This window comes from Amphiura filiformis, chromosome 5 (assembly GCF_039555335.1).
Source record: "Amphiura filiformis chromosome 5, Afil_fr2py, whole genome shotgun sequence".
Taxonomy (NCBI): domain Eukaryota; kingdom Metazoa; phylum Echinodermata; class Ophiuroidea; order Amphilepidida; family Amphiuridae; genus Amphiura; species Amphiura filiformis.
In genome coordinates this window covers 8,966,019-8,978,020 of record NC_092632.1, presented here as the reverse complement: position 1 = coordinate 8,978,020, position 12,002 = coordinate 8,966,019, and the positions used below count along the sequence as shown (strand labels likewise).

At 38.2% G+C, this 12,002-nt stretch overlaps 1 protein-coding gene across 1 annotated transcript in view; it reads right to left on the bottom strand.

The window, feature by feature from the left end:
* LOC140151983 (uncharacterized) overlaps positions 1-12,002 on the bottom strand; it is an 84,295-nt gene that overhangs the window by 53,879 nt on the left and 18,414 nt on the right. The window contains exons 2-5 of the mRNA XM_072174284.1: positions 8,716-9,939; positions 7,219-7,427; positions 1,319-1,425; positions 431-451 (exon numbers count right to left, since the gene is read on the bottom strand). Of these exons, the coding sequence (XP_072030385.1) occupies positions 431-451; positions 1,319-1,425; positions 7,219-7,427; positions 8,716-9,910 (1,532 nt within the window). The 5' untranslated portion in view covers positions 9,911-9,939. The remainder of the gene's footprint in view (positions 1-430; positions 452-1,318; positions 1,426-7,218; positions 7,428-8,715; positions 9,940-12,002) is intronic.

Sequence of the window (12,002 nt, the reverse complement as noted above, 5' to 3'; positions counted from 1 at the left end):
GGAGGCTGCCTCAGCACTCCTGAATATAAAAAACAACTACACTGCTTATGAAAACACAAATTGCAAAATATTTCAAAGAACTGATTCTGTAAAAATAAGTTTTATATGAATTCTAGGCAGACTATATGATTTGAAAAGGGAACACTAATGTTGCTAGCTACATTGCATCAAATGTTACTAATGAATGAACCAGCAAATGATCCTGTTGTCAAAATCTAAAATGATCTGTATGGTAAATCTAATTCTTTCATTTCTAGGCTAATTTCTGCTCACACTTGAATATGCTACTGGTTGATGTGCCGATTACTGCAACCAGAGAAAAAGGCAACTTGGAGGAAAGATTTACTGATCTACAAACTCACAGCAATCAAAGTCAATCAATCAATCAAAATCAATCAATCAATCCACTCTTCATATTATAATTACATACCCTTGATATCGAGTTAACAACCTGTCAATTGTAAATGTAATGAGACAATTGGTAAAACAGTGGTCCAAAGATTAGGTAATCACACATTGTGTATAACAGATTGCACGTCAATTCACTTCATGGTATGTTGCAAATCTTGCTTAACCCTATCGCCCCAGTTGCTTTTTGGCAAGGGAGAAGGAAAGAAGGAGGAAAGAAAGAAAGAAGAAGAAGAGAAAACTGTTTTTCTCGGGTGCGGTTTTGAACCCCGACCCTTCGGGTGCCACGCTCGTGCACTGGCCTACCTTGCCACAGGGGAGTAGCTTGCTCGGCTAAGCTTTCCGTCACCATATGACTGTTCGCATGATGAAGCAATAGCATCACGTGGGATACCTGCTTGTGCCTACGCTTTTTGAATTGAGGTTTTTTGATGTTTGGTACGGTTAGGGTTAATGGACCTGTACACTGCAAAATACCTGTTGACTTCTTGGAGTACAAAAAGGTCACTTGCATGGACTGCTTGGTGCACAAAAGGGTTAACTAATGTTAAACAGAGGCAGTTAAACTTTTTGTGCTCTAGGCATCCCATTCAATTAGTCTTTTTGTCCTTGATTTATACATTCAGTTTTCCCTCTACAACTTGGCCAAGCATCTGAAGCACTTGGATCTATGCCCAGCAAGTATTCAAACATTGACTGGAAGGGGCAATCTACTGACAAATAAAATACCAGAACCACAAGGCCATTATATTCCACCCTTGTATTTGATAGTTAGTTTTCTAATGGTTATTGAAAAGTGTCTCCTTTAGGAAAGAGAATCATACATGAATAATAATATTATCCTGACATTGTGTATCAGATTGAAAGCATCAACCCAACCATCCCATGTTGTATTTGCATGATTCCTTACCTCTGTACCAAACATTGAGCAAAAAACTTGAGAAGATCTTGATCACAAAGCTTGATGAGTTCCACAAGTAGATCACCTTTCTCATGGTCTTCCCATTCAGATAGCCACTAGAATCAAATTGGACAAACTAATAGTTTACTCTTCACTTTAAATATTTACTTTGAATGTTCAAAACAGTACCAAACCTTATCAAACAGTGAATCATTATGAGGTATACTCACATTCACTTGAATGCAACTGATTTTGTATACATTACACAAAATTACACTTCAAATTTACTCCATTAAATTCAAATTTGTTAAAAGAATCTTTGCTATAATGTAGTGAGGGTTAAATGCGGTATGTATCCCCACAGGATCCCATAATGTATACGCACATAGTACACTGATACCAGATTAAACTATCTCTTTACATATTTGTGTCTTAATGTTCAGGACACAGCTGTTCAATGTTGTACACAATGTTTGATGACTTAGAGGAAAAAGTTACAAAGCCAGAATCTTGACATGCTTCCTGCATTATTATAGTGGAGCCCTCTGAAGGATAGTGCACATAAGCAATGTTGGAATAAAGTACAGACTGACATCATGATCATCAAGATAGTTAACTATCACATGCTTTACAGGGTATCTGAGAAATTGAAAAGTTAACCCTAATCACCAGTAACCTCACTAATTTGGAGTGAGAAAACACATAAAGGGCCGTGTGTCCTGAACTCGCCACCCTTAGCGTTACATGACAAATATTATGAATTTTTACACCAACCGGGTTTCTAATTAGATTATCTCGACAATCATCAACCCTAAACTAGCAAAAGTATACATTTTTGGAAAGCTTAAGGCATAAGCAATTCAAATATATACATTTCAACTCATTATACATGGTGACCTGCAAGTTATACAGGGTGGAATAAAAAAGATTTTGATAAAAAATGGGTCACTCAATGCATTGCTTATTACCAACTTACAGTAATAAACTGGAAGTAAACAACATTCATTTGGTAAGAGGATATGGAGAGCCAACTGACTTTGGAAGAAACCAAAATCACAGCTGTTTGGTAATCTAGGAATATAGGGTGTCCCAAAGTATGTTAGATTTTTTTACAATTCAACATATTTTGAACCTAAACATTTTCCCCCTAACCCATACAGAAAAAATATGTCCATATTTAGATTCCTTGTCAAATTTCCCTTCAGACAACCTATACTTTGACTATGATAGGATAAGTAATTAAAATTTTACAGTAACTTTTAGATTTTGAAGACATCTGCATTACTTACTACAGTGTTTAATATGACAACGGGTAGTTTTGTATGGAAAAGTTTGTATTTTCTAGACTAAACCAATCATAAATTATTAAAAACAATTAGTAGAATTGTTTAGCTGTAAGGCCATGAGTGTTTTAGATGCTAAATAGAGTCCAAATCCAATTTACAACCTTTACAGAAGCAGATTACGCACTAAAAATACCAATCCCATAGAGTTTGTGTGTACCACATCCCCCACCACCACATCCCCCACCACCGCCACCCTGCCCATTCTGAATTCTATGAAGCACAGTGTCAGTATTAAAAAGGTTCAAGTATTTCTTTTTTACAGGGTTGAAAGTGCATTTTATTTAGCAATAAAATGAGACCACAAGCATGACAATACCATCTTGCTTGACAGAGATATCATCATTTGTTTTGAGTCGACTTTGGCAAAATGTAACGTCGCCACCTTTTTTTGGTGGCGAGCTCAAGACACACGACCATAGTGCAAATATCCTACCTCCACTAAAAACATCTTAAAGTGATCACCAGCAAATTACCCTCTACCACCTCATACACCATAGCACACATACATACAAGTTTTGGGATCCCTTGAAATTGGCTGTCCAAGACAAAGCTTCCGAACAAATAGTTAAGTCAGTTTGGAAGTGCAAGTCTCCAGCCACAGTGAGGCAATTTACTGAATTTTCACAAAGCAATACATCATAGACTTGACTGTCTTGGTCAAGAGTCTTTAAACCTAGCCTTCCAAAGACCAGCACCCTGAATGCCATCCAAGGAGCATCTCAGGGGCAGTTTTAACTGTTAAAACACTTTGGGTACCTCAACCATTCTATGGGTAAGGGTCAAAAAGATTTGTTGTGTAAATAAGAATAAAAAGAATTAATACACCCTCCTCCCCATAGTATTATTTATTTATTTTATTTATAACATTTGGCCGAAGCCCAGCAAAACCCAATAGCACTCAAAGGGATGCCAACAGAATATGATGGGGGCAGGGATATGGGAAGATGTCCAAATTCCAAAGAGTAACATCCATTATAGATCATAATTATAAAGAAATGAAACTAAATATACTTTGAGATGAGCATAACAGCTTGTGAGCATTGCTCCATCAGGACAGTGATTCAACATGATAGTGATGTGTAGCCTACCTGCAATTTCCAAAACTTAATGCTGTTCAACTTACATCACTCCACTGAGAGCTCTCCTTAACAAACCAAGGAGAGTGACTTGCAGCTCCCCTAGCTGTAATAACTTGGTGACCCTTTACCCTTTTTAAATGTGTCCTAGCTACTTTTTGGCCTGACAACATAAGTTTGCCAGCAGGAAGCCACAGGGAAATAAAGTGCTCTTTAATGCAGCTCAGTATAAATCCATGGTGGCTTAATGGATGCCGCATTCAATGTCTCAATTCTTGGATGACACTAAACAGCTCAATGATATTCAGTTACTGTATGCATTTACTTTTTCAAAATAACTTCAACCTCACCAATGATGCTTTCAATCTCTCCCTCCATTTTGTTTTGTAGCAACTGACCTTTCTGACCAATTACATGTACTTTGGTGATACCAAGATCACTTGATTTAGTGCAATCATCGTATGGAACATCACCAGCAAAATGAGATACATGTGTAAGACAAGATATTTTCCTGACATTTGCTAAAATTTTGGTGGTGTGTGTAAAACAATTCACAGATTGAGAGGTTTTCATCATCATGCATATATACTGACTTTGTATTCTTTTCTTTCAAATAATAGTCCTGAAAAGTTACATAGAATAAATTCACCACTAAATTTGGCTACAGCCTACTGAAATCATATTGTTGAAATGTAAAATTCTACAAAGGAGTTGAGATTACATCCATTTCTTACCACATATAAGAGCATTGTGTCAGTAACTGTGATCAGCCAATTTGGTAAGAAATTATGAGACGATACAATAACAATAAAGTAGCTTCAGCTTCACTGTTCCACTGAACTTTTTTAAAATACAAAAGTATACATTTCATCAGTCGCATCACATACCATTCTAAACAGGGATGTAAGTAAACCTGAAGAAAAAATACGGAAAATACGGAAAAAAAAACCGCGTAAATTCGGGCTAAAAAGCCCAAAATGGGCTGAAAATAAAAGAAATTGCGTAAATCTGGACTACAAAAATTACAGAATTCTGTAAAAATACAGAAAATTTACATCCCTGTTCTAAATGAAATAGTAAACATATAGCTATGTATGTGAAACAAATTTGTTTATAATGGTATTAAACTTATAGCTCTTTACATGATGTGACCAACGATTTGTTATTAGCAAGGTTCTTGAAAACATAAAAATACATTGAACTTGATGACTAAGCTGCACATGAACCAAAGTTAAGCCCAACAATTTAACCATGTGTAGTCCACATGATGCAAGAAAATCTTAAGTTAAATGGCTTTTTTCTTCCTCCTCATTTACGACTTTCTTCTCCCAATTTCAAAAATTCATTAAATTCCTAAAATCTAGACAGAAACCTTGCAATAATTTCCTTATACTTAAGCTCCACAGTGGTTAAGTGACATACTTATGCTTTGCACCCCACATGATGTAGTGTTGATCATGCAAACCATAGGCGTACACTGTTGACCTCTTTTATGTTAACCCCCTCCCTCATCCTTCCTCCAGACTTGCACTGGACAATGTCGGGCAAATTGATACGACTTGGCCTGCATTTCACAGGATTAGTGTAACCCTTTGAGGGCAAGGCAAAGTAAAATTAGGATTAAGTTATTGAGCTTGGGCACCAGTCCTGGTGAATTGCAAGACCCAAAGGGGATTAAGCGTAAACAAACATTTAACAAACATTAAGTCAAGGTAATGTTTAACTAATATCCACAATGGGGAGGAGGAACATGAATAATTTGTAACCAATCTTGATGTTATCGATTAAGCTATTTATATTGAAGCTATGTTACCATTATTATTTAAACACCACAGGGACTTTGATGACCCAATTGGTATTAAGGTCTGAGGACTGGATGGATTGAGGGGATTCAGTAAGTTACAGCATTCAATCATATGTATTAACCTTCCTGCAACGGTATCAAGTACAGTCAATGATCTCTATGACTGTGTAAATCATTATTCCGCTTTATGACCACGGGATCTAGTCTGGCGCCCTCAGTCTTCAACGTTCTGGGTTGGTGACTGAGAAAATTTTGTATCAGACCTTTTTCCCCAGATAATGGGGTACTGATTTTGTGCAGACGTGCATTCATATAATTCAGCGGTTGCAATCTTGTCACAATGGTGCGAAAAGACAAAGGTGCCTCTGAAGTCCGGCTATGGTTTGCGAGTGCAAATTGTATTCTTGCATGCACCTTCAGTCTAGATGAGATCAAAATGCACCCAGTGTGTAGAAAAACAAGTATTTGTCCAGTGATTCTTGAAATAGATTTTGTTTTAAAGGAAACTTGATGAAAATCAGCAGCATATACCACATGAAATTCACACTTACATGGTAGTTTCTCGATCTTATGTAGGACTGTATTGGAAGCATGACAGTGATGCAGATTATGCCTACTCCCAAAATGTGGCACCAAAAGTGAAATGAGAATTTGGACAACTTTACCACCCATCTTGAAATGTTCATCTAATTAATATCTTGTGCTCATTTGTAGAGTTCCCTAAATCAATTGCACTTGACTTTCCATCAGGCCTCGAATCTCTTTGGAAACACCCATTTACAAGGCCACTGGGCAAGGACAAAGAAGGCCAAGGCCAACAAGTGATGAAGAATGCCTTGAAGTTGACAAAGATCTAGGGGCACCAAGGCCAAAACTGAAAAAGGGCATGCAATGGCCTTGGTGGCCTCCTTGATTTCGAGCCCTGCTTTCCTTCATTCTTCACAATGTAGGTCCACTCAATATTCTCACACAGACACGGATCAGACTCACAGGCTCAGACTGGTATTGGGCAATAGCTAGAAGCTATTATGTAGGTTGAACAGGCTTGGGTTAGGTATCAACCATGTGTGTGCAGTGCTGGGAAAAATTAAGCTTTGGTAATTCTATTAGTTGTGGAGAGTCAAATCTTCCCTGCATGTTTCTTTGATCATATCCAATCCAAATTGTACAAGCATAATGCCAAGAAACCCACTTCTTGCAAAGATCCTGGTAAAAAACACACCATACATATGGCAAATTCCCATTAGATTTGCATGTTTAAAAGTGTGACAAACAATTAACCCTGGTGTACGTTTCAATTAGCCTACATAAACATAACATATCCCATGATTTAATCACTAATCAAAAGGTTATGATAAAACTTAACTATTTTATAACAAAAGTTTTGGAATAATTCTGTGTATTTTCACTCAGAATGAGGTCATGCTGACTGTATTCATGAGTAAGTACAGATTTTGAATATGGTTAAGTTGATTACAATTTTGTCACCTTTTTATATGATCGATTAACCCAGTTCTCTACATAACACAGAAGGAGATTGAAATTTCCCTAGTCTCCTCATGTCTAACCTAGTTTTCCATGGTCACAAAGTGGACTTCTTAGATTCTTGCTAACAGCAATTAATCTATCCCTTATATCAAGACACAAACCTATGAAATCTACCTTTCACCCATATGTGATTACCTGCCAAACCTGTAAAACTTGTTGCTTGAAGTGTTCTTTGAGTCCATCTTTATTAGGCTTAGTGGTGCTTTTATTCTTGTCAGACTCTGCAGCCCTATTACTGTTCCACCATTTAGCATTCTTGAAAGACTTCTGCACTGGAATGTAAAGATCTTGTATCTGGTTTGGTTTCTTGATACGTCCTGTTCTTAGTGCACCATGCATCGATCCTGCAGCAAGAAATGGTATTAGATATCATACACGCAACAATATGGCGTAACAATTCAATAAGACAAGCAACACTCAAGTTCAAAAAATTCAAACTTTTGCACATGAGCAATGGCCAATGGGGTTGGTTAGAAAAGTAACCAAAATAATGCAAAATGGTGTCTTCCATTCTTTTGTGATCAATGGCCTAAAAGTTACAGTTTCTGGCAGAGAAGAACGGCAGTTGTTTACATTTTGATAACGTGCACAGCGTAAACACAGAAGTAGAGTTCTGATTGGCCGATTCAATCGTCTGACAATCATAACCATAGACTAATAATATCATTGGCCGATTAAGTGTCAAAGCTCCGCATACGTCGCTCATTAACAGGGCGCTCGCGTCATTCTGAGCAAGGGACTGCCGTTCTTCTCTGAAACTGAGTGTATCACAAGGTTGGGTTTAAACCATGACAGGGCCAATGTGTTGTGTTTTTTTGGCAGCCATCTGATGTGATGTAGTGGCAGTGGAACAAGTGTATAATGCGAAGAAAAAAAAAGCTCTTTGATAATTGTGCTATAGTGTGTCTGTCTTGAGAGTAACGCCATGTTGGATTTCACAGTGGCAGATTCAATTCAGTACATTTACGCGGTTGCGTCGCCAGGATACGGACAAATCACCCTTCTATGCATGTGTATACGTAGCCTTGATCAAGGCTTCCTCCTTACTTTTTCTCTATTCATGCTCTTCCCCATGTATAATCAGTGGTAGAAGTAGGCCTATCATATACCATTGTATACTTCACTCTCTAAAATTTTTAGTCAGGTCAGATTTTTTTGGTGCTGGCAACATGAGCTAGGGAGGAAGTGTGCCTTGTGGGGTGGGCGTGGCATGGTGTGCATTTTGCTCAAACACTACCCCTGCAGTGCACAGTATGCCTGGAGTAAAGTAAAGATAAGAAAGTCCACTATCTGGCCTCAACAATTCAAATGTCAAACAAATTTTTACAAAGATGATGGTAAATAATTATTTCGACAGAATAACTTTTGAAACAGAAATTTTTGGAAGATGTGGCAAAGCTTCCATGAATTTTACATTCACTAACTATGGACACCAAAGGACTTGAAGCAAGTCTAGTGTATACGCCCTCGGGATTAAGTTAGAGCACATAATATGAATATGCTACCATACCAGCATGGCGTTACTCTCAACTTGAAATGAGACATAGATGCCTACATGTACATTTACTTATTTTGTCAATTAATTTTTGTATACTTTTTTCAGGAATGTGAAGACACATGATTCATACTTACCAAGTCTTGATGTTTTCTGTTTCTGAAAAAATTCTGATGTACTTGTGACATTGACAGAACTCACGTTGCTATGGTGACGATGTGGTAACCTTGCACTATTTCCTGACACTGGAGTGGATGGAAGAGAGGCACTAAGTTGTCGATTCATACACCATGATAAAGTGGATGCTTTTTTTGCTTCAAGGGGAGGTAACCTACTCTGTGTTGGGGTAATACTATATACTCTGTGTTCTGACAGGTCTGCATATTGAGTTTTATGATGGAGCTGTAATGACAAACTTAGCTCTGATGAATAGGGTCTATGATTTGCATCTGGACTTGCGCTAATAGTTCTTGTTTCATCACAGTTTAGTTTTGATTGCTGTTCTGATAGTCTTGATTCGGTGTTAATTTCATAATTTGAAGTTCTTGATGGTGTTTCTCTTTCCACCAGTTCATTGTTTTCAATTACCTCTTCTTTACAAGAATTCTGCGCGGCGGAAAGTTCTGGTGTATTAGCATGTGATCCATCAGAGAATTCATTCAAATCATTATCACCTGTGAAAGACACTATCCGTCTTTTTCCATTTTGTACAGTCATATTGTTATTTTCATCATCTATGTTCAATTCATCATATGATGAACTCTTTGAAGATTCTTCTTCGGCAAGATATTGTCGAACCGATACTGCGAGAATGTTTTCAACAAATTTTAAAGCAAACTGTTGCATTTCTCTATTTTCCTGTATTTTATTAGCAGTTTCTTTCCTTTTTGATACTAATCCTCTTCTAGGATCAAGATCAGTACCTTCAGTTGCCATTTGGAGAGCTCTCATCAGTGCCATATGGCAATTCTTTTTAGGTTTCTTCAGAGGAGCTCTTGGATAATATCCTTTTAGAGCTGTAGCAAAGTCTCTGTGGAAGACAGGCTCTAATACCGTAGCCAAACATTCCAACTGCTGATTGGAGCACCTGTCCGTTGTTCCACAGAGGATGATTCGCCTCTGCCAGGGCATCCAGGTCTCAAACCACTCACAGATGGTATAAAATATCTGCTTGTTATTGAAATAAGAATTGACATGCTGGCCTGCTATGTGTGCTGTACCAACACTAGGAAGAGCACGCACACCCTCAAAGTTACCAAAGCGAAAACCTTTTGGAGGTTTTAATGCTTCATCTTTGGTTGCTGTTATCGAGGGCTGGAAACGGTGGATCATTGTTGACACTTATGAAGAAGTGACTTGATCTGTTAAAAAATAATAAAAGGAAAAAGAAGTTAAATTTTAAGAGTCCAATTTGTTAGAAAAATATTTTCCTGATGACCCCATGTTGACATTGGCTAAATATGCTGTATTTTCATTTGCAAGGGTGACAGGCGACAGCTCTTGGATCGCAATTTTCCATTTTTATTTTCACAGACGAGTTGACCTTTTGAGGCCATTTAATAGACTTTCTTCGGTCATTTTTCTTATCCTAACAGTTCGCCTTTTGAAAAGTGAACTTTGACAGTATATGGGCGATTTGGAAGTTCCTGTGTTCTTCTGACCGTGTGCTTCGGCGATATTTGAAAGTCGGAGGGGTAATAACACAGGGTAATAACTTAACTGCTTTGTGGACAATCAGTGATTTACAAAACCAGAACATCACTTCTGGGTAACAAGGCACTCAGCTAATGGGCAAGATGTGTTGTTTAATCTGGATGAAATTTTTTGACACTATCCTATGCACAAGAGTATAGTCTAAATTCCATCAAGGATTTGTTGGGAAATTTCACAAGACTTAAATTTCAGTTGCATTTGAATGCACTGTCAGCTTGGGTCCCATGTATGCAGGGACTGCCTTTTGGGAAGAGCGAGAGCAATCACTCTCTGTTGCTCTCCTTAAATCTGATGTAGGAGAGTGATTTTTGCTCTCCTTAGTTGACCATTCTCTTTTTACATTATATTGTAAATGCTCTAAACAGCTCTTCTTGAAGGCTTCAGAAGCAGTAGCAGTTTTTGGCTAATTCATCATAATCAGGATACTTCCATATACTACAGCACTATAAAAAGTGCTATTCAATAATACAAATCCAAAATTGAGTAGCAGTTGCTTCAAAATAAGGAGCAAACTGCTATGCGATACAGCTGAATTCGAACCCTGCCTACTGTGAAAGGGCCCTACACATGAACTCTTATTTTCCGCTCACACTCACGAGCTGGAATAACCTGCCGCAACAACTACAGTTAAATTAAGTATTTCTTGGCCAAACTGGAACACTCGGTAATGCTTGAATCTGTGCATGCACAGTTAGGTTGAATTCACAAGTCATTTCACCAAAACGCATGGATATTTTGTTCCGCCATGTTTTCTAGTTTCGAGAGCAGGACCGAGATTCAGGCTAGTAAATGTCATGTGCCTCATGCTACGCAGCTTCGATAAGCAATGCATTTCATTTACCAAAAAAAGTTGCAGCATGCTGTCAAAAATATAAACAGACATTGTCTGCTACCCAAACAGTGACGTAACCACCATTTCAAACATATAAAGACATGGTTTAGTAAATAACTAGTGTCATAGATGAACTCCTGGATGGGGCAGCTTTAATTAGCATGAGGCCACATTGATATGTAAATAGCGTATTGTTATTTAAATTTGTGCCCAGACGTATTGAGGGCGACAATCATGTTATCCAGACGGAGAATGGCTGCATATGCCGGGCACGTCAATTTGCTGAGTGAAGGCTGATAATCACCTTTCTGTATAGATGATGTGACTTCTGACATCAATGCCTGACAGTATGCGCACGCATCATCACAATTTCCATTGTTTTTTGCCTGGCAGTATGCGTGCGCATCATATTTTGTTCAGGGCTCGTGTTTTTAAAACTCCCGCCACATCACAATAAGACTATTAAACAGTGTGGTGGTTGCATGGGGTTCATTCAAGCATAAAGATGATACCAGTCCCTTGCCTTTGTTGATAAACATTGAGGTCACCTCATCTATAGACGAATTCAAATACACGCATTCCTACACCTGACTAGCAGCCTTTAGTTGGGTAGCCGTCGGCTACCACACCACTAGCGAACAAAAAGGCGATTTTTCCCTAAACCTGCCTAAACTGACATCAGACGCCAGCCCCACGACACAAATCGCCCGCGTGCATATGCAAATTGCAGGTGATTGACAGGTTCAGCTTCAGTGCGGAAATTTTAAATGATGTAAACAAACCAGTCAATGCGGCGTAAAACAACATTGGATCGTCGAAGACAACTTTGCTGTGTGGAAATAAGAGCAAAAATAAGGATTTAACGTGATGGCAGACACC